General features: G+C 48.7%; 1 protein-coding gene across 7 annotated transcripts in view; it reads left to right on the top strand.

Moving 5' to 3' along the window:
* The window catches only part of NSMF (NMDA receptor synaptonuclear signaling and neuronal migration factor), a 47,756-nt gene that overhangs the window by 76 nt on the left and 25,925 nt on the right, over window positions 1-21,755 (top strand). For 6 of the 7 annotated variants that reach the window (XM_041406784.1, XM_041406782.1, XM_041406785.1 and 3 more), the window contains exons 1-3: window positions 15-155; window positions 8,515-8,576; window positions 19,681-20,157. In XM_041406784.1, coding sequence (XP_041262718.1) covers window positions 49-155; window positions 8,515-8,576; window positions 19,681-20,157 — 646 coding nt within the window. In that variant the 5' untranslated portion in view covers window positions 15-48. Of the gene's footprint in view, window positions 156-8,514; window positions 8,577-19,680; window positions 20,158-21,755 lie in introns of all 7 variants that reach the window. The other variant, XM_041406780.1, reaches the window with a different exon arrangement.

Genomic DNA, 21,755 nt, shown 5'->3' on the forward strand with positions numbered 1-21,755 from the left:
GCGAGGGGCGGCGGCGCGCCCCGGCATGGGCAGCCGCGGGGCCCGGCGATGAGCGCTCCCCCGGCCGCGACCCCCCGCGCGAATATGGGCACAGCCGTGTCCAAAAGGAAGACGCTCAGGAACGAGGCCATGTCGTCCGTGGCGGCCAAAGTGAGGTGGGTGCCCGGGGCGCGGCGGGCGGTGCCTCGGGGGGCCTCGCGGTGCCGGCACCCTGCTCGCCCCCGGCCGCCTCGGGGGTCGTACCGGGCTGGGGGGAGCCCCGAGACCCTCGGGACGAGCCCAGGTACCGGTGCGGGCACGACCCGGGGCTTGTGCCCCAGGGCCATGCGGGGCTGGGGAGTGGCACCTGCCGGCGGGTCCCTGTCGCTGGCTGCCCCGATCCCCCAGACCAGCCGCACACTGGTGGCAGCGGGCGGCCGTGCCGCCCTTGCACCCCCCGGACCCGCAGCCTCTCAAGGGGTGACTTGTCTCCAGAGGCGTCCCCGGCCACAGCACCCGCAGGGGTTTATTTGCTGGGTTGGCAAAGAGCGTGTCAGAAGTGGATTTGTCGGGGATGGATCATTATAATCTTCGGGAATTCGGAAGCGCGGTCAGTGTGCCCTGTGGTTTCTCCTCTGCTGAAATGCCGTGTGCGTGTGCGCGGGCAAAGTCAGCAGCCACCTTCAAGGGGTCTCGCTCCTTTGAATGGAAAAACTGCTCTGTGAAAATCTGCACCCGCCACGTCTGCCCTCCCCAGCAGCGTCCCAAGCCACTACGTGGACCGGTTAGGGGATGTGGGTTCTATATTGTGCCTGTTCTGGTTTTATATTGCTTGTCCTACAATGTAATATTTCACTCACTGCCTGATCCCAGTGCTTTTCAGTATCAAGCATGGGAGAAAATATATTTGCTGCTTAGTGGTACTTAGGTTAAAAAAGCTGTCAAAGATGAGCTTTGCCTTAGTGCCCTTTCCCAGATGAAAGGACCCTTCTCCCACGCTGCAGTGCAAGTGTCACAGCAGTCACCCGGTGACTGTTTGGGGGCATTGGCGCAGCTTTTTCAGCTGTGCCAGGGAGTAGGTCTGTCACTATCTCTGCTTCAGCTAGACTGGCTCTTTGCTGCTGGGGAAAAATTGGGAGAAATTAAACTTTTCAACTGCATTATATAACGCCTCCTTTGTGTTGTTAGACAAAATTGCATTAGAATAACCTGGAGTCATGTGTAGGACTCAGTCCATGTTGCTGAAAGATCTCAGTCACCTCTCTCTGTAACTCAGCATTACGGCATCTCTGCTGTGCTCAGAGGAAAGAGAAGTCTTAAGGCTTGAAGTGAAGAGATGCAAAGCTTGTACCTTGCCATCTGTTTGAGTTGTGAAGAAACCCATCCTTCAAACTCTGGAGTATCTCGAGGGAAAGCTCTCCAGGCACAGCCTGCAACTTCTCCCTGCGTTTTGTTGCACCCTGCCCATAACCAGTCATGAAAACATGAATGCTTTCTGTGGCATTCAGAGATTTGGAAGTGGGATTCTTTGTGGTGATGTCAGCCAGGTGCATATACAGAAATGACACGTAAAGCACCATAAGTGCAGCAATGGGGTTCTGGGAGTGGGATTAGGCAGTCACACAAACAACACACTCAGTAATTGGTAGGGTTTCAAATGGTAGTGTGGGTGTTTGGGAGCAACTAATGTGTTTTGAGTGTAATGACTTGTTAGCCTACACCAGGGTGGGCAGATGCTGCTCAGGTTCTCTCAGCTGTGGAGTCCAGGAGGTGCCTCGGGGGTTCTGGTTTGCTCCATACCTGCTGACAAGCTGCAGGTACAGGTTTGCGGGAGCTCGGTGGTGTCTCTGTGAAGTAAGGTGGTTTGACCAGAAAAGTTATGAGTGGGTTTGGGCTGGGGGACATAATGCCCTTGAGAAGTGTCTGATCACGTAGACCATGGCACAGGACAGGTGCTTTTATGTGTCTCCCTATTGATACTCGTGCTAGAAATTCCTGATCCAAAAATCATGTGAGGAGGTCGGCGAACTTGCCGAGGAGTTCCCTGCAGAACCTCTTTGTGTGGAGAAGGTGCTGGTGGTGACAGGTGCTGTCCATGTGCCTCCATCCTGCCGCTCCAGGCACGGCTCAGTCCCTGCTCCTGTGAGCTCTCTCATGCTTAGAATTCCTACAGCAGCAATGACACACCTGCTGAAAGGTTTCATGGAGCACATCACACACAGCTCCTCTGCTCTGCCCTGGGTTCTCCTCCATGTATCTCCCTCATCCTTATCTACAGCAAGGACTCTGTAGGACACTGGGTAAGGCTACAGAGAGACCATTCTGTCTGCCCCACGAGGGCTGGGCACTTGGGTCACCTGTGTGGGTAGCACTGCTGCAATGGTCATGTGCCCTGTGGGTGTAGGCAGCTGGGGATCCTGGGATTGCTTCTCTGCATCTTCTGGGCTCTGTCCTGTTCATATTTGTCATGACTTCTCTTTAGAGAGAAAAATCATCTCCTGGAATTCTGCTGCAAGTCCAAGTGACCATGGTGTGTATTTCTTATGTGTGGCTGGAGTGCGTGTGCACACTTGACTGTTTTACTGGGGAAGAAGCAGGGCTTGTTTGCTGGTGTGAGTAATGGGATCCAGGCAGGAGGTGCAGGCTCCCGAGATTGTTAAATTAAAATCTCTGCAGAGCCACTCAGGGGAGTTTCATGCCCCAGGAGCATTAATTAAGCGCCATGCAGCTTGTTGTGTGCTGGGTCTTTTAAGTAGCTCCTTACAAACTAAGGACACAATTGCTCTGTGCCAATGCTGTGGAGAGCACCCACGATGCTGCTGACTTTGTTCTCTGTGGTCGTCTTCTCCTGGGGGAGTTGCAGCGCCCTGCACGCCCGGGCAGGGCTGCGCTTGGTGCTGCTGCTCTGATCGCCTCGGAAGGGCTTGGATGTGAGGTCTCCCTGTCAGGAGGGGTTGTTCCCTCCCTGTGTGTGCTTTTATTGCCCTGCAGCTCCTGGGCCCCAGTGCTGAAGGCAGGGCTGACGCAGTTGTCCTTGAGCGGTGACCTTGGTGCTGCCCCTCTGCTGACAGCCTCTCCAGGGCCCTGGCTGTGCCTGTCTGACTTGTGCTCCTTGGCTTCCTCAGAACTTTTCCGAGGGAGCAGATGAACCAAAGCCCTTCAGAAATGGGCTTTCGTTGCCCTTGGTCCCTTGACACCTACAGGAAAACACTGGCACCCCAAATGAGGCAATAAAGCAGATGTTTTCCTGCAGCTCTGTTTTGTATTGTGCTGGCCTACAGCTGTTCTTTGGGAGAGCGTGATGGTGAGAGCAAACAGACATGAGGCTTTTGCTGGGTGTTCCAGAACCATCTCTTCTTGCAGTCTTTAGCACGGGAAATATTTGTATTTACAGTGTGGTTTGTCTTGCCTGGTTCCATGACCTTGACATCTAGTCCAGGATAGCCCACAGAGGGATAAGAATTTGGTCTCACTCCCTCTCTTCCTGCCTAGAGAGGGATGAAGAGTGGCTTTGAACACAGCATTATTGAAAGGGTGGATTTTTCATTGATGAAATGCAGAGGTAAGTGACCATGTACCTTATCCCAGGCTTCTTCCTGCGTGAGTGATTTTTGGCTTAGCTTGGGGTTCTTCATGGAGTCTAGATTCTTCTTTTCTGCTTGTGAATTATTGGAGGTATGAACTGTCTCTGACTGCCTTTTTCTTTTAACTTCTGCTGCTCTTCATCTCTTCTCCTGTCCAAAGTTCATGATCATAAATTGCTCCAATACTGTGGGATCTCTAAGACCCATTGCTGATGTCCAATCTCCCTTTATTGAGTGTGAGAATTTTAAAATTAAAATTTTCCAGCTACCACTTCTCTACATAGATATTTTAGAAAACTGATTTTTGTCAGGATATTGTTACTATTAGGCTTAAATAACGTAGGTGTCACCAGTCTTTAATGACTGAGCTGTTAACTGTAGCTGTGCTGGAGGTGTTCCCTTCTCTGCTTGGTGACAAGAGCAGGATTGCTGTTGTAGGAGGATGTAGGTCCTGATGATGCAGGTCTCTTCTCTCCTGTATGCCTGAGATGCAGCACTGTCAGATGCTGTCACAACAGATTCCTGCTGCAACTTCTCTGGGCATTACTTCTGAAGAAGCATGAGAAGGTGGTGGGTGTTCTTTATTGTTCCGTGTATACTCCTGAATAGTCCAGGTTTTGCTTAGCTTGCTGCTAAATGAAGTTATCTGAGGTCTTTCCTGTATCTCTGAGTGTTTCAATCTGCATTTCTTCACTCTGTAAGTGTCAGTTTGGTGGATAAATTTATGTGCATCAGTTTCTCATAGCTGCTTGTGTGCATCAAGGCCCCTTTTATCCTGTTGATGTGATTATTTCAGAGACATGAAGGCCATTCTGCGCTTATTACATTGTAATTGAGATCTTTGTTATTTGGCGCCTTTGCTCCTTCCAGCAAATCTCTGTCTAGACTGTCTGTGCCTCTTCACAGTTCTCTTCCAGCCCCGAGCCCAGCTCCGACATCTGAGGCACAGTGAGTACTGGAAAATGCCCCCAGAAGGGCAGCTGCCTTTGCTGCCTGTGTTGTGCTGCCCCATCCCTCCTTTCCTCCCTGGAGCCATTCTGGTGGAATGATGGAGGAAGTGCTGGTGTTTTCTGAGGCTTGTCTGTGCTGGTTAGACTTAGCAGCACAGTGTGCTAGAGCCCTGGTCCCTGCTTGATGTCCATTTGTTAAATCAAGCTGTGCTGACTGTGTGACATGCAGGTCTGCTCTGCCACTAGAATGAAAACCTCTCTCCAAATGAGTCAGGGCTGAACTTGTCCTGTCATCAGCTGATCACCTCTCAGTGCTACCTGCTCATTGGTATGCAGCTTTTGCAGTGTCATACACTCAGGGTTATAGCTCACCGGCCCATGGAGCTGTAAGGCACCTTGTATTCATCTCATTTATGTGAAACAAGTTTCCTTTTTCATCTCTTGCCAGTTAAATTATCCCAAGGTGTCTCTGCTCAGAACTCAGTTGAAGGGGTTTATGTCCAGTGCTGTCCGGTGGTGTGAGGGGGCTTGAACTCCATTGGCAGTGACAGAGGAGGCAGAGCTGAGAGAAAAGTCTGATTGTGTGACTTGTGATAATAGCTAAAAAGAGAGAAAAGAATAGGATGAATAGAACAGCAACCATCTGTTTGAATTGTGCTCTGGCTTTACTTTGATCGAGCCGATGGGTAGCCAAGGAGAGCGGAGCAATGGCACAATAACGATCCAGGCGAGTGCTGGTGAGCTGGGATGACTGTGAGGGCAGGGAATGAACACAAAAGGCTTGGCAGGGGGCAGGTAGCCATTAGGAGCAAGTGTGGCCATCACAGTCCCCTTGGCAAAGGGCACTTGCAGACATCTGCGGGAGATCCGCTGAGGCACGGCCAAGGAGAAGCCGGTGGCACTGGGGAAGTGGGAATGTAGAAGGGAACCACTGAGATAATAGGCAGAATAATTAGCCTGGAGTTTCGGGTGTAATTGGCTGGAAACCCCCCATTGCACACTGTGCTGTGTGCACTGGGGCTGGGGAGCTGTGCCCACGTGTCCATGTTTGTTTGCTCTTGGCTTGGCCTGAAGGGTCTGAGAGGCGTGGGTGGAATGGCCAGGACAGAGCTGCAGGGAGCAATGCTTCTGAGCAATGTCCAGCTTGCTTCTGACCTGCACAAGAGCTCTGGGTGTGGCCTGATCTCTGTGTATGACCTGTTCTCTGGGAGCTCTGGCACCTGGGGTTGTACCCTCCTCCCTCCTCTGCCTAGGGAAACAAGAGACACTGCAGCACCTTCCAGCTTGGGCTCTTACTGAGTGACACTGTTTTCACCATGGAATACAGTGGGCTGGAGGGCAGCAGTGCTTCTCTGGCTCTGTCTTAGCTAGTTATCAATTTTGGTCTTAGGAAATGCTTTGTACTGGTTTTTTGAGCCCGTGGTTTGCAAGCTAAAGGTGAAGCATTGGTTCAGATTTTCAGACAGACAAAACAGCTTCGGGCATTGGCAAAGAGATGAATGGAGACAATGACAGATGAATCTGGAGCTCGTGGAGCTTTTGAACTGGTTACAGATTGATCATCATATTTCAGCATTTTTTGTATAAATCACCATGTTCTCTCACTGATAATTTACCTGAAAACTTGCTTGCTATTATTTCTTCTACATGTAATGACTGCTGATGCAAAAGAGAAGCCTCAGAGTTTTTCCCAATGGCCTAAGTGCATGCCCTGTTTGTGAATGGTGTTGGTGATGCCTCGCAAAGACACGCATTTCCATGGGAAGCCTTGGAGTCCTGGAAGATTTGGTGGAAGAGATCTTGGAATCTCATGCCCAGCCATCTTATTAAAGCCGTGCTGTTGCTAGTGGTGTGCAAGCTTTTTCTGGGCTTTAACCACCTCTGAGATGGAGTACAGAAGCAGCTCAGGAATTTTCTTGCAACTGAGTAGCCTGATGTTAAAATCATAGAACTGTTAAGGTTAGAAAAGACCTCCAAGGTCAATGAATCCAACTGCCAACCAAGCCCTGCCACATCCACCACTAAACCATGTTCCCAAGTGCCACATCCCCATTTCCAGGGATTTTCACTCAACCACTTCCCTGAAGCAGCCACACTCCAGTTCCCAGCTTTGCATTTGGGTGTTGCTCCAGGATCAAGTCCTGCTTTTTGCCTGGGCAGAAAGGTTGAGGGTGCCAGGAATATCCATGAGGTGCTTGCCCTCCTAGATGGGTGAACCACGATGGTCACCCCTTTGCTCTTCACAGTGGGGATTGTGGGCTGATTATAGAGCTCCCTGTGTGACAGAGTCTCCTTGTGACCACCTCTGGGGGTGTTAAGCACTGAGGAGGACAGTTTGGGCAGCTGCCACCCCAAGCCAGTGTCTAAAGGTACAGCCTGGAACTGGACCTGTAAGAATCCAAAAACGGAAAACCTCAGCATTGTCTGTTAGTCTGAAAAGATGCAGAAGCTTAAACCTTTCTTCTTGCACAGCTCCAGCTGTACTGCTCCAAAGCATTTTGCATTTGGCTGTGCTGAAATTTAGTCTTGGAGAGATTAAATTACTCTTTCGTCATTGTTCATATTGATCCTGTGTTGCTGGCTGTGGAAGACAAATGGACTTCCCACTCCTTCCAGCCCGAGTCACTCTGGGAAGTGCGTTGGAGCCTTGTTAACCATTTCTCCTAAGGGAGGTGGTGCATAAAAGCAGTGGGGAAGATCCTGGCTGCACAAGCTGGGATATGCATGGTTTTGGAGGTCAAAGTCATTTTCCTCCTAGATATCTAATGGCCATTATGAGCCTTTTGCTGCAGCTTAAGCTGGAGAGAATGTTCTGAGGCTGTGCACCTCTGAAGGAGAACAGTGGATGTGATGCCTTGGTGTGGAGAGTCTTCTCTGTTGCAGCAAATCTTGTCCTTCCCCAGGATATGCTGATGTTTTTGAGGGCTGAGGGTGCTCAGCTGTGGGTTTCTTGGCTTACCAAGGAGGTGGGTGGCTGTTTCATCTCCTTCTTTGCCAGTCTCCACCCTGGCCTGCCCAGTGGCAGCTCAGCTACAGACCTTGGAGAGATTGTTGTACAAACCTGGGGAAAATGGATGGCTGGGAAAACCCTGGCTCTAGTATTGTCTCTCTTGAGTCACAGGTCTGTTAGCTACAGGAGAGCAATCGCACCACCAGGACATAACAAATGCCCTGACAGTTGGAGTCTGGAGGTTACTGTATTCCATGCCTTGACCAAGGATTCCTTTCCTGTGTGAGTTGCAAGCAGAAAGCTCTTCCCTGGTTGGAATATTCATAGGTTTGCTCTCTTACGTAGGCCTGGATGTGTGATAAGGGTTGAGCTCACCCTGCTTGCTTGATTCTTAATATATTCCAGTAAAATCTCGGTCATCCACAGGACTGGAATCCATCAGAGAAGCAGGAACTGCTTTTGTGGGAGGTTGTGGGTGTCTCTCAAATAAGCTTGTCCAGTAATCCAAATGCTGACATAGCTGGGGCTTGAGAACTTAAGGTTCAGGTGGGTAAAATGGGCATTAACATCCACATCTGAGCTGTGGTGGCTGCCAGCTGGGAGCTTTCAGGACCTGTAGGAGCTTGGAGTGGTGGTTGGCTGTGGAGTGGAGATGCCTCCTTCCTGGGCTGCCAGGAGGGGGTTAACTCAGGGGGGCTGGAGACAGTTCCTGTGTGCATCACAGATTTCGTGCAGGTACATTTCAATTTTGTTTTTTCATTTTTGTAACAGAGAATCTAGAGCCTAAACGAGTCCTGGACTTCTAGTCCAGCTCTGTTTCCCAGTTTGGCCGGGGAAACACTGATGTTCCACCAGAACCACTGGAATCCTGGTGTGTAATGAGGAAGCTTCTTGCTCTGGCAGTGAATTTCCAGGGGTGTCACCTGAGGCTGAGGGAATGGCAGCTGCATGAGCACTGCAGTGTGTTGAACTGTTCCTTTTTTTCTTGGCCTTTAAGCATCTCAAATCTCTTTCTTTCTCTCCTTGGCTGCCTCCTGATACTGGGACACAGAGCGGCGAGGGCTTTTGGAGAATACCTTTCACAAAACCATCCTGAAGGCAGAAACGGCTCAGGTAAGAGAACTGATGTGCCTTGGTTATGCCCATGTGTGCCTGCACCTGTGGTTAATAGCCTTAGAATGAAAGTACATTTATTTATCTGTCATGAACAGTGGGATCTCAGCAGCAGAGAGGCAGGAGGAGTTGCCCCCAAGGAGAAAAGGCAGTTTGGTGACCCAAGGCTTGGGTGGGATGTGGGGATGAGTTCAGTTACGGGACAAGTGCCCTGTCATAAATTCAAGCCCTGCAGCTGATATCCTTACGAGAAGTTGCAGCTGGGAACTGAGTGCACTGCACAAGGCTTCTGCACTGGTTTGTGACTCCTAGGTTTTGCTTTCACTGGGGTATAAAAAACAGGTGAGTTATATTCTGTTCACTGGTGTAAATCCTTGCTGGCAAAGGTGACATCTGGATTTATTCCAGGGGTTTGCTTCAACAGGGGTTAAAGTGAGATTTGCCTAGATGAGGGCACTATATGTGCTGGCTAATGTGTCAGTATTTTCCATGTAGATATTGTCTCCATCAGCTTATCGTGAGTTCTGCTTGATGGCCAGGAGAGTGCAGGATAAACTCAACTGACTTCTAACAGGGCTGTATCTTTTCTGTGATGAAAGGACATGTTATGCAAGCAGTTAATTCATTGCAAAACCTACAGAAAATCCTGTGGAATCCACAGAAAGTCTGTGTGAACAAGTAACAAATTGTTTTGTGCTGTTAGCTGTTGTGCAGGGGGATAAAGTTATTAAATAGAATGTAATGTAGAGTGATGTTATAATTTTAGGTAAGCTCTGTGTGTTTAAGCCTGTACAAGAGATGCCTCTTGCTCTAAGAGCAGTCACACAGTCTTTGGCAGCCAGTTGAGTCCTTTCCTTTTCTCTTGGATCTGTTCTAATGACCTTCAAGTTGTCCTTGGCTGAATTGTGCTAATGTTGTGAATGGAAAGGCTCTAAGACAATGTACCGAGGTTTTCTTGGATTCTTTTCATGAAGAACTCCAGAGACACTTTAATATTTAGTCTAAGAACAGCATGTGGAGGTAGAAAGGGAAGGGCTGGGGTTTGGTACAAACCTTATTTTTTTTCCTTCCATTGTGGCCATTTCTGCAGCTGCTTTTGTGACCTGGAGTCTCTGCCAGTCCTTTTTGCAACCCCCCCAACCCAGTTTCCAGCAGGAAGAAGTGTTGGCTCCTGCTCATTTTGTAGTGCCCTTGTAGTATCTGTGGGGTCATGTTGGGGCCAGGCAGAGAATCTCTGATGGAGACAAGAGGAAATTGTAGATCTGTTCAGGTGCCCGAGGCCTGGGCAGCCCTGGTCAGATCCAGGGAGTGGGAGCCTCTCTTATATGCACTTAAAAAGCTGATGTTTGTTTAACTCATCCTTGGGGTGCTCGTGGTTACTCTGACTGTGGGTTAGGAGAGCATGGAAATGGAGCTGGTGTGACTGCTGGATCATGTGCCACAGTGAGGCTTCCCAGAGCAGCATTTCAGCCCTGTCTCTGCTTGTGACATCCATAAGCTCTCTGGGGAAGCCTTTTCACTCACTGCCCCTTGGTGTATCAGCCTTGAGGTTGTTTTTGAATCCAGGAGAATTTAGTAGTCACAGGCAAGAACGAAGCAGTGAGAAACACACTTGGAAATATCACAATACTTACGGGATCCTTAAGTATTCACTTGGAAAGGAATAAAATTCCCTAGAAATTACTCTGAATTCTGAGGAAGAGGGGAGGGAAAAAAAAGAATTGTCATTTTTAAGTCATCTTATGAAATTCTGCAATGTATAACTTAACACAGTCTGTAACACTTCTTTATAAATAACCCCAGTAGGAAGGTTGCTATCCAATAAAAAACACTGCAAGTAGAAAATTTGGCTCCTTTTAGTTCATCCCAGCAGCCTGATCACAGGGAAGTCACATCTTCCCTTCCTGCAGAAATTCCATCTCAGGATCACTTGTGTGAGTTCTGGAGTTTCACCTTTGGCTGGGCATGGTGCTGGAGCTGCAGTGTGAGCTGCCACCCAGTGACTCCAGGGAAGCAAGGGAAGGGCTCTGCTGCAGAAGTTGAAGGTGTAGCACAGATCCAGAGGGACCTGAATGGGCTCCAGCTCCTCAGAGAGCAGGCAGAGGCAATGTGAGCAGGGAGAAGCTGTGCAAAGCCCCCCTGCATGCTGTGGTTGAATTCCCACTTGCATTTGTTGGTGCCTTAAGTCCTGAAAGCTCGGTGCTCCAAAGAATGGAGTCTTCAGTGCCTGTATGTGTCTGTCAACTCTGACCTTTCACCTGAGTGTTGTACCTGGTAGGACAGGCCTGTTTCTGCTGTCAGAACCCCAGCTGTGCACCCAGGTGCTGCCTGCACCGCCAGCAGACTGAGCTGGGATGAAGGCTCTGCCCTAAATATGACTGGAAGGAGGCAGGCCTTGGTTCAGTCCAGAAAAAAATGGTTTAAGAAATGTTTAAAAAGTCACTGATGAATGCAGTGAGAGAAAAGAGCTGTGGATTTTGAGGAGCAGGAAGGCGCTAGAACCATCAGTGGGACAATGGAGGCATAAATGGAGGAGGGAAGGGCAGGATCTTCCTTTTCTTCACCCAAGAGTTAGAACCCTTCTCTCTCCCTGTGCAGGGCAGTCGGGTGTGAATCTTTGGGATGTCAGTTCTTTGCTGCTTTATCTGCTGGTTCAGCTCCTCGGCACAGGGGTGACGCTCTGACGCCCCAGGCAGCCCCAGGAGATCCATGGAGATGTGGAGGGAGATGCCAAGTGCAGACACTGCCCCATCTTGCTCCACTTCTGCTGCACTTTCTTCTCTGAGGATTGTCCATTTCAGTTTGCCTTTCTTTATCTTTTTAGTCCCTTGACTCCAAGGAAAGGAAAAGATATAATGGCTTTTGCATCCCTCATAACTTCACATTCCACAGCTGATCAAAGAGCTGCTTCTTCAGTCATAACTTCTATTTGTGGTGGCTCCTCTGGAGAGCTTGTGTGTTTGTGTGTGACAGAATGTCTTGGAGAAATTGGGGAGTGGTAATGAAGAGCTGCACAGGGATTGTAGATCAGCAGGACAGGTCAGCTGCCTCATCCAAGGGCTGAGTTATGTGCAAGGCTGTGTTAACCTTCTGTTTTCAGTAAAAGTGCAGTGTGCATGCTCTGCTTGCTTTGCTGGGCAGGGCTGTGGAGTTGCACAGCTGCACGAGGTAGAAAGGCTTGCAGTTGTTGCAGGGTGTACCTGAGGGGAAGAAAGGTGAGGGGGAGCATTTGTTGGTTACGGCTTCTGATTCTTGCTGATGAGAGGCCCAAGAACTTCGTGGCTCAGAAATGTTGTGTGGCTATTCCTATCTCCTGTGTCTTATTCTGGAAGAGTTTTTTTTCCAGGTGACTGGAGAGATGCATTTACCTCTCCTCTTTCTCAGAGGTTTTGTCAGGGATGATGACCATACAGAGTTTTCTTCCCTTTGTTTCCCTTTTGGAACAGGGCAGTTGCCTGGTGATGGGGTATGAATGCAGAGGATGGAGGGGTTGTCTATTTGGGATCACTCAGATTTTTGTCCCCTGATCTTTAAAATATTTTGAGGAATTAGAAAGAAAGGGAGGGTTGGAATCTGCTGCAGGTGACAGGATATGGATGTGTTGAGGGAGCTGGTGCCAGGATGGTGATGCATCTCCTGCTCTCTTCCTGCCTCTCTTAATTGCTGGTTTATTTATGCAGACTGGAGGTCTGGGAAGGTTCCCATGAAGAGCACTCTGCCTCGTTCAGCATTTATTCTGCCTCCAAGGCTGTGGCCAGAGTCTTTGCTGACTATTGTAGCTTTCTGGTACCTTTTAATGTAGAAGTGGGTGTCCCTTGGGACAGACTTAGAAGAAAGATACAGAAAGGGATTAAAATGTGAAAGGGAAGTGTAAAAAGGCTGCAGAGAATAAAGCATGTAATCGGTCGTACAGAGCTCATGGAATTTTGGACATTCTCCAGCTTAGGTGTCAGAGGCCCCACACTGAGATAATGCACATTAGATTTTATCTCCATGTTCTGGAACTGTGAGAAGAAAAGGTACCAGGGCATGGGGCAGTGACATTGAGAAGGACAGCAAGCAGAGCCTTTGAGAAATTCCCTGCTGTCTGGGGAAGCAGGGATCCATCCTGGTGAGCTGGGATTCAGACACAAGGATCAGGAGGGAGCTGTGGGAGTTTTTTACTTTATTAATCTGTTTTGCTCAGTGGGGTTATTGGGAGGGCAGCTGCTGCTGCTGGAGTCGGGGCCTGTAGGATGCATCACTGGGCTGCCTGCTGTGACCAGCTGCTGTGGGCAAGCTGTGTGGGAAAGGCTTTGGAAACAAGAGAGGGAGAGATCAAATATAAAGTGTCCTTGGTGCTGCAGAGGTGATGGGCCTTGGGCAGGAGCTGTCTAGAAGGCCTTGAGCCAAATTCTCCATGGCTCCTGCTAAACCAGCATGGCTGCTGGTTTGCAGCAGGACAGACCAAAGGGGGCAGTTACCTGAAACTGGAAAAGCTTCTTTTTAAGCTCAAAATCATCTTTGTGTCTTTCCTTTGGGTTTTTTTTTTTGTTTTGTTTTGTTTTTGGTTTTTTTTTTGTTTTTTTTTTTTTTGTCTTTGTTATTTGTTTGGTTTTTTTTGGTTTTTTTTTTTTTTTTTTTTTTTTTTGTTTTGTTTTGTTTTGTTTTGTTTTTGTTGTTTGTTTGGGGGTTTTTTTTGTTTGTTTGTTGGGTTTTTTTTTTTTTTGCATGTGCATGATTTTGCATGATTTTTCAGTCATCAGTGTGAGTGTGTAAGGAGAAGAGGGCCCTTGTGAGCTTCCCCAAGCCAAGTGGCAGTGGGAAGGGGTGGCAGGAGCAAAACCATGTTTGTGTCTGTACTGGGTGTGGAGCCACCACTGGATCAGTCGCTTGGGCTTTGGCTGTGAGTCTGTGTGGAGGGAGCAGCCAGGCACAGAGGAGCTTCCTGATGCTGCCAGAAACTGGCATGGGGTTAGAGAGACCCCAGGTGAGGCTTCATAGGTGCTTCAGGCTGAGTGACCTGTGAGCTGAGCACAGCAAATAAAAGCTGCAGCTGTGCAGTGCTCTGAGAGGGACATTCCATTTCCTGGGTTTAGACTGTGGAGCTGCCAGCCCAGCCTGGTTCAGAGTAAGCACCAGGTTGGCCTTTTTCTCTAGAGATGTTTGTCCTGTCCCCAGGACAGACCCAGCATTGCAGCTGGTCCTGCTCTCAGTGTATCCCTGTGCTGATGAGGTGGTGGTGGCCTTTTTGGGTAAAGCCCATGCTCTGGAGTAAGTTGTAGGTGGCCTGAGCTCAGGACAGAGCAGGGATATGAAATCTCATCTCTGAGGGCTTCAGGCCTCATCTAGCATCAGCCAGTGTAAGGATGGTGTGGGTGTATCCTAAACTTGCTGTGGAATGTGTTGTTGGCTTACAAAGGGAACAAAGACCTAGGTCACGGTGTTACCATGGAGATGCTGAGGCCGGTGATGGAGCTGCCACTTGCTCCTTTGGGTCATGTCTCACAGTAGCAATTTCATCTATTCACATTAATGTTACAGGCCAGACTAAAAGGTTACTCACCTATGAGATGCCAGGTCAATGCTATCTTGAGTTTGTTTGTTTTCAAAGCCCATTTGAGCAGGGAAGACTAATTGGAACCATTTTGTCATAGTTAAGTGACCTTCTGGTTTCTCAGAGCAGCTCCCTTCCAGAAGCAGCCTTTGCCTGTTCCCTGTGCATGTCCTTGTGCACGGCTCAGGAAAGACAAGGAGCTGCTGGAGAGGGTCCAAAGGTGATGAGGGGTCTGGAGCATCTCTCATCTGAGGAGAGACTGCAGGAGCTAGGTGTGGTTAGTCTGGAGCAGAGCAGTCTCAGAGGGGATCTGATTAGTGCACATAAATATCCCCAAGGGGTGTCAGAGGATGGTGCCAGACTCTGTTCCGTGGTGCCAGTGACAGGACAGGGAGCAATGGCCATAAACTAAAACACAAGAAGTTCCACCCCAACATGAGGAAGGGAAAAAGAGCTCTGGATCGGGTGTCCGGGGAGGGTGTGGAGTCTCCCTCTCTGGAGACATTCCAAACCCACCTGGACATGTTCCTGTGTTACCTGTTCCAGGTGACCCTGCCTTGGCAGGGACTTGGACTGGATGATCTTCAGAGATCCCTTCCAACCCCAGCTATTCTGTGATTCCATCTACTCATTTGGCTTTGAAGCTACTGCATGGCTGAAATGCCACTGTCACTTTTTTTTAATTGTTGTATCTTCCATTTTGATATCCCTGCCTCATGCTTCAATAACTTGAAGAAAAATTCCCATTTTTTCCCATGACTTGATCACATTTCAGCCCTGAGCCCAGCGAGGTGGGCTGCCTGGGGTCATGTTGTTGGGAGAACAGAGCTGGCATGGGGAGAAGCTCTGCATTACATCTCTGAGAGGGAGCAGAGGAGAGCAGGACCTGCCAGCACACCTGAGGGGCAGTGACAGGCATGTGGGAGGTCTTGGAGTTGTGATTGCAAGAGAAACTTCTCAGCTGTGCCATTTGAATGGTTGTTATGGGTTTTGCAGCACCCTCAGCTCTGGCCAGTGCACCTCTGTGCTCCCCTCACTGAGGGAATCAGCTGGATTCCTCCTGGTGCAAGGTAAAAACATCATTAAATTCATTCCTACTTCGATGAGCAAGGCCATGTACGTACACCCAAAAACTTTCCATTCATCTTCAGGGACTGTGGCAGTTCTTTGATTTAAAGTTGGAACTTACTTGTCATAAACATCAGGTCCAGAGAGTTCCAGCTGAGGAGGAACAGGGAAGAAAGAACTGTCTCTCTGAATTTTTTTTTGCCGAGATGACAGATGTTCTTTTAATAGGGTTTATCTGGATTCCCCTTTGCCACTTTGCCTCTGATGCTGGAGCGGAGGCTTTAAATCTGAGGTGCTTTAATCATCAGTTCAGCTGCTAAATACAGGAATAAATTTGGATTTGGAGCTTCTGTCTGTGCCTTGTAGCTATATGCTGCCTTGATTTATAAACTTCTCGTCCCAGGGGGTCACAAGGCAGTCTGCAGCAGACAGGAGTTGGCTCCAAAGTTGTGGATAGGCATCAGTCAGTGGGGGCTGATCCCAGCACGTTCCCTGCTCTGGAGAAACGTGGTGGCAGTGAAAGGAAAATGTGCGAGCCCTTTCTCAGTTCCCTAAGTCAGAGTGAGTGCTCCAGCTAGAGCTACTGAATGAGAAAGGATGTATTGTAAGTATCTAATACTAATAAATTAGTATTAATTTACTGCCTAATTATCAGGAACTACATGTGCTGAGAATGTGTGTTCTTTATTTCCCAAGACACTGCCAGTTTCCCAGCACAGATTGTCACTGCTGTCAGTCTTTGGTCATGCATGTGGCCTGTGTTGGGCAGTGCTGTGTGGAAGGTGAAGAAAGAAGTGTCAGACAGCAGCAAGTGAAGCAAAAAAGAAAAAAGGTTGTGTGTTCAAGTACATAATGAGGAGGGTGAGAAGTGGTTTGGCCCTCAGGACTGGATGTCCCTGCTGGACTTGGCCCAGGTGGGCAGGGAAGTGATGGAAATACCACCTGGATGTTTCTGGTACCAATGGATACACGATCTACGGATCAAGCACGCTGGTCTTCTTCCTTTCGTCTTGCTGCTCAGTTCCTCATGCACAATAAATCCACGTAGAGCAAGAATCAAGGTGAAAAGAGAACCTGAGGAAGCTGATTTATCTGGTCCTAAGTAGCTTTGCAGCAGTGTGAGACACAGGTGTTGCTGCTGAAGGCAGCAGGTGGGGGAGCAGAGTCGTTCCCAGGGCAGCTCCATGGCATGGTGGAGGGGAGGGAGCTGTGCCAGGCTGCCCAGTCACACTGGCAGGGGCTGCCGTGGCAGGAGGATGGAGCAGCTGGGAGTGGGAGAGGTGACAAGAGCCATGTGAAATGAAAAAAGGGAGCAGCAGCTCGAGGGTGTTAACAGCAGCCTGCTGCAGCTGACTCCAGAAGGCAGCTCCAGTCATTGCTGAGCTCCTGTCCCTTGGTTCTCCTCACCCAACATCCCTGTGGCTCAGCTCTAATCCAGCATTGATTTCAGGACCAGCCTGACCTCTTTCCTAGCAGAAGCAAACTATTAGCCTCAAATGCCTTCGTGGCAACAAGTGCAGTGTTTGGCACCTGAATCCTGTTCACTGCAAGCACAGACAAGGGTCGCTGGTCACATCTTGGTGTGTGTTACCTTGTGTATGTGAATGCACAGACTCCTGAAATGGTGTGGATTCTGTTCTACAGGCCAATAATTCATTATGATGGATGTTTGAATCTCTTTTCCTTCCACACTGTTTTTTTCTGTAGATAAATTCTTTATTAATGACTGCTCTTGAATAAAGCTTCGTATTCCCTTGGCATATGAAGTTGCTTCTCCAGTGTGTAATTACTGAAGGTGCTAAATTGAATGAAAATGAAGAATTATCCAATTGTTTTACAAAAAGAAAGCACACTGGTGTGCTGGCAACCCTTTGTAGTGTAGATCATGAAAACTCTTACATAAGTACAAGTGAAAACACTTTGAGGAGGGGACAAGTAAGGTAGGAAGAAAGAATTATCCTCACATTTTACATGCTAGATCAGGTAGGTAGTTTATGTCATATATATCTGGTCAGTCCTGCCAGGATTTCAGTAAAAAATTTACTCTTGACACCAGTCATGGGCCCCTGAAATGTCTGTAAATTTTATGGAGCTGAACAGACCTCAGTGCTTATAAAAGAGAGATTGGAATTGGTCTCTTAGCTCCTGTGATCATCAGCGTTTTCAGGCATACTGTGCTTTGGGGACTTCATTTTTCCATTTAGCCACAGATCCCAGGGCTCAGGAATTCCTGGATCTCTGAATTCCAGAGCTGTCAGTGTGTGAGTGAAGGTGACACTCCTGTGTGTTCCCTTTGAGGAGGCTGTGCATCTCCCATACAAGTATCAGTTTCAGGAGGAGCAGGGGCAGCTGTCAGCCACGATTTTGTGGTGTCTTAAGAAATCTGTAGCGTCACTGTGCCCACACAGATTAGTAAATTTGACAAGTTGAGAAGAGTACTTAGAGCTGGCCTTTGTTTTTAATTTTAAAAATGGTTTGTTTGGCACTATTAGTGAGCACAGATCTTGGCAGATCTCAGGGAGTCGTTCCGTGGTGTTTTCCCAAGACATGCCCACTCTAGAGCCTGGTTAATCCTGGAGCTGGGGAGGATCTGAGCTGCTGGAGAACAGATGTAGGGACCTGCTGCCTCTTGAGGGGTGACACGTGGTTTGAGAGACTCTGGGGCCTGTGAGCACTCTCTGCACTGATCTCTGACACTGTACCCTGCAGGTGGGTACAGGCTTTGGGATGACAGCCTGTGGAGCACCTTCTTCCACTGCAATGGCCCTTGCTGTCCGTCAGGCTCCTCCTGGAGCAGGTGCAAATGTCCACACTGACCATGGGGCAGAGTAGAGCCCTGCCAGCCTTTCACACTATCTGGGCTGTATCTGAGGGGCACTACCCCTCACTACACCTGGACATGGATTTTTGACTTCATATGAAGCCTGGACAGAGCATCAGCTGCAGGTTCAAAAGGCGCAGCTCTTTCTTCAGGACTCTTACAGTGTCTCCTCCTGACCAGCTCCAGTATCCAAAGACTGTGAGGAGACAAATAAAAGGAAACCTGACTTGTGTCAGCCTGAACAGCCCTGACAGTCACTTCTTGAGCAGCGTGGCCAGAGACTGATTTACTTCCTAGTGGTGCTGGGGGAAGTTGTATCTCAAGCAGAAAAATGAGACAAGGGTGACACACTGTACCGGTACTAGCTCAGTTCTGGTTGCAAGCAGAGCAGGGGGAGAGGCCCTGGGCAATGTGAGCATTTTCCAGGATGGATTTCAGATTCAAAAGCTGACTGTGTATGGCCTCAGCTTGGGAAGGCTCCACTCAGAGGGGCACAGCAGCACTTTATGGGCAGCAGAATGTGGCAGGAGTGAAATGTCCGTGTTGGCAGCTTCCCAGAGGAATGTCTGGGCACTTACACCACCGCTCTTGTCCAGGGGTTGTTCTCCTCTTCCTCCTTCACTTCATGCCAAGTTGCAAGGTAGCCAAGCCTTCAAATTGTGGATGAGTTCCTCCAGGTCATGGCTCGGTAACTGAAGAAGTTATGTTTCATAAATATCTACTGAAGTAAAATCTTGGGTTTGCTTTCTGCCTCTGTTTTAAGTGCTTCTGTCTGTGCTGGACACTAATGATTTCATTTTTTGGGTAGCAGTCACATAAATAATGCATTCCCTGCTGAGTCTTTTTGCCAGTCCCTGAGCTGCTTCCCATCTGAAGGGAAGTGTAAGAGGTAATTAACAGCCACTTGAAAAAGGATTAGCAGGTGGGTGGGAGCTACTGTTGGGTTCATGCATGGAATTGCCATGGAAATGCTGAGATTTCCTGGCACTTCATCCAGTGTGTGGGCTCCAAAGATAGTTGCACTCATGGGCCTCTCTCCTTTGGATCTTCCTACCCTGCACAGGGAGCGGCTGTGTTTTCTTCCAGGACAGCTCCCACGGGCCGAGCCGTGGCCATCTGTGAGACTGGGGTGTGCCGCGAGCGGGGTGCTGTGCTGCAGCTGCCAGCTGAAGGCTTGCTGCATTTCTTTCATGTCAAACCACCTGGCAGAAAATCAGGAGGAAAAAAAACCAAACAAACCTTGTTGGTTAGCCCCTTTGCCAGTGTACTGAAAGATCTTAATGCGCCAAACACTCAGAATTTGGCACTTGGAGAAGGTGGTGCTGGTCCTTGTCCTGGTACACCTCTGTAGCCCTCGTGTGGCTGAACAGGGCTGCAGCTGAACTAGGGCTGTCTTGCATGGCAGCATTTTCAGGCTGTGCAATGAGACCTGCATTTGCTGCTAGAGTTGTTGGGTGGCCACACATGCTTAAAATATTGGGCCTCTCTGTGAGAAATATCTCCCATTTCAGTGCCTGCTCTGAAGGTTTAGAAGGTGGTGAAGGGCACACGTTCATCTGAAGTGGTTCTTGCGAGGACCTCCTGTGTCTGTCTCCTCTACACAGCGGTAGCAAAGAGCTTCCTGAATTTTCCAGTGTCTGTGGGGCTTTGCTTTAAGGAAAATGTGTCTTTTGTTTCAGATCACCTGCTAGCAGACTCCTACATCGGGCAGGAGGACTCCCCTGAGATGCAGCAGGTGGCCCAGAACAAGCGCAGGCTCTCAGTCATCTCGGACGGCAAATTTGAGAGGAGCTTCACCGAGGAGCAGGCGGAGAAGATGCCGAGCGAGGGTCCCAAGCCACGAGTCTACACCATCTCTGGAGAGAGGCCGATGCTGTCGGAGCACGAGAATGACAGCATGGAACTGGTGGTGATGAAGGGGGCTGCCCACGAGGAATGTCACCACGGCCACCACGCGCACGGCGCCGGCAGCTCGCACGGCGTCCGGCACTGCAAGGCCTGGCCGGGTGGCCGCCAGGGCTCCAAGGAGTGCCCCAACTGCTCCAGGCTGGCTGCCCCTTCCCAGCAGTCCATTGAGCTGGAGCAGCACCCACCTGGCGAGGCTGGGTGGCACAGGAAAAGGCTGGAGAGGATGTACAGTGTCGATCGAGTGTCTGGTAAGTGAGTGCTGGGTTGTTGTATTGAGGACAGGTGAATAAAGTGATCTATAGACTCTAAGGTCTCAGAAGGTAAAATGCAAAGTTTATTAGAAACTACACATTTTTTTTATAGACAGTTACCATAAAGGTGGACTTGATTGTTTTTTAATTACAGAATCACAGAATCACAGAATAATGAGGTTGGAAGAGACGTCTAACACCTCAACTAGACTGTAGCACCAAGTGCCATGTCCAGTCTTTCTTTAAACACATCCAGAGATGGTGATTCTACCACCTCCCTGGGAAAAACATTCCACTACTTTATTATTCTTTCAGTGAAATTTTTTTTCCTAGTATCCAATCTATACCTTCCCAGATACAGCTTGAGACTGTGTATTATTATCTAATAATAACAATAATAATATTAAATATTTATAATAATGTTTAACATTAAATATAATAATTATATGTAATAATCTTCCTACTATTGGTTAATTAGGAACAGCACCCTACTTGTAAACATTTTACAATTAACAACACATTTTACAATCAAAACACCAGCTGCAGGATTGTTCTAATTCTTTCTCTGAGCTTTCTCAAAACTTCCCAGAGGAATGTCTGGGAAAGTTTATCTGACTCTCTCCCTCTGACCAGACTGTCAGCCACCACATCAGCTGACGCAAAAGGTGACACCCATCTCATCCCAGCACAGGGGTTTTGATCCAGGGCCCTTCTGGTACCGGGGGCAGAATTCCTGGAAAGGGATTGTCAAGGGAGGAGTTTGCAAGAAGCTGAGCTCAGCTGGAGGCCAGCTGATCCTAGCTCTTGGTCATCAGAGGCTGCTGTGGTGGTTTTCATGACTTCACACAGCTCAGGGAGCTCCTTTTCTGTGGAGGAAGAGCAAAAGAGGAAGGTCTCTATCAAAACCCTGCATCCATGCTCATCCCAGTTCAGAGCAGGATCCTTCTCTGCCTCTTGCTGGGCAGAGGAGATCTTTCTGAACTGCTCTGTGGGAGCCTCAAGTTATGGTGTTCTGTACTTTGGTGTGTTCCCAAAATTCTTGTTTGCAGGGCTGGAAGCCACTCATGTAGTGCCACCTCATGGGCTTCCTACAAATACTAGCAAATAACACAGTGTTGGACTTTTTCCCTCCTTTCTTCGTGGCTTAATGTTCTCAGGGAAGAGTGCTTGTAATTATTCCATTCCATTAAAAAAAAATTGTCCTTAAAAACTGAACCATTAATCAAATACATGTCTGTGTGCTTTGAATTATAAACTGATGTGCAGTCCATCTTTGCCTGTATGGGGCTGGCAAAGAGTCTGGCCTAATTTGTCTGATTTTTTCTGTAAACACACATCAAGGCATTTAGAGCAGAGAGTCTGGCCAGGAAGGGTCAGGGTTTTCTCCTTGAAAAGAAACTGTGTATAACGACTGAGGAGATCAAACTGTCCATCTTCCCTGGGTTCAGAGTTTTCTGATAAATACTGCAGTGGTGTTTACTACAGGTAAAATCACCAAAGGTTTGGCGTCCTGGACCATGTTTTCATGCCTAGATACCTGAAATTACATGGCCACATGAATATATGGCTTAAACTGAAGAATAGTAATGAAAAAA

Source organism: Onychostruthus taczanowskii, unplaced genomic scaffold, assembly GCF_017590055.1.
Source record: "Onychostruthus taczanowskii isolate IOZ18803 unplaced genomic scaffold, ASM1759005v1 scaffold25, whole genome shotgun sequence".
Lineage (NCBI taxonomy): Eukaryota > Metazoa > Chordata > Aves > Passeriformes > Passeridae > Onychostruthus > Onychostruthus taczanowskii.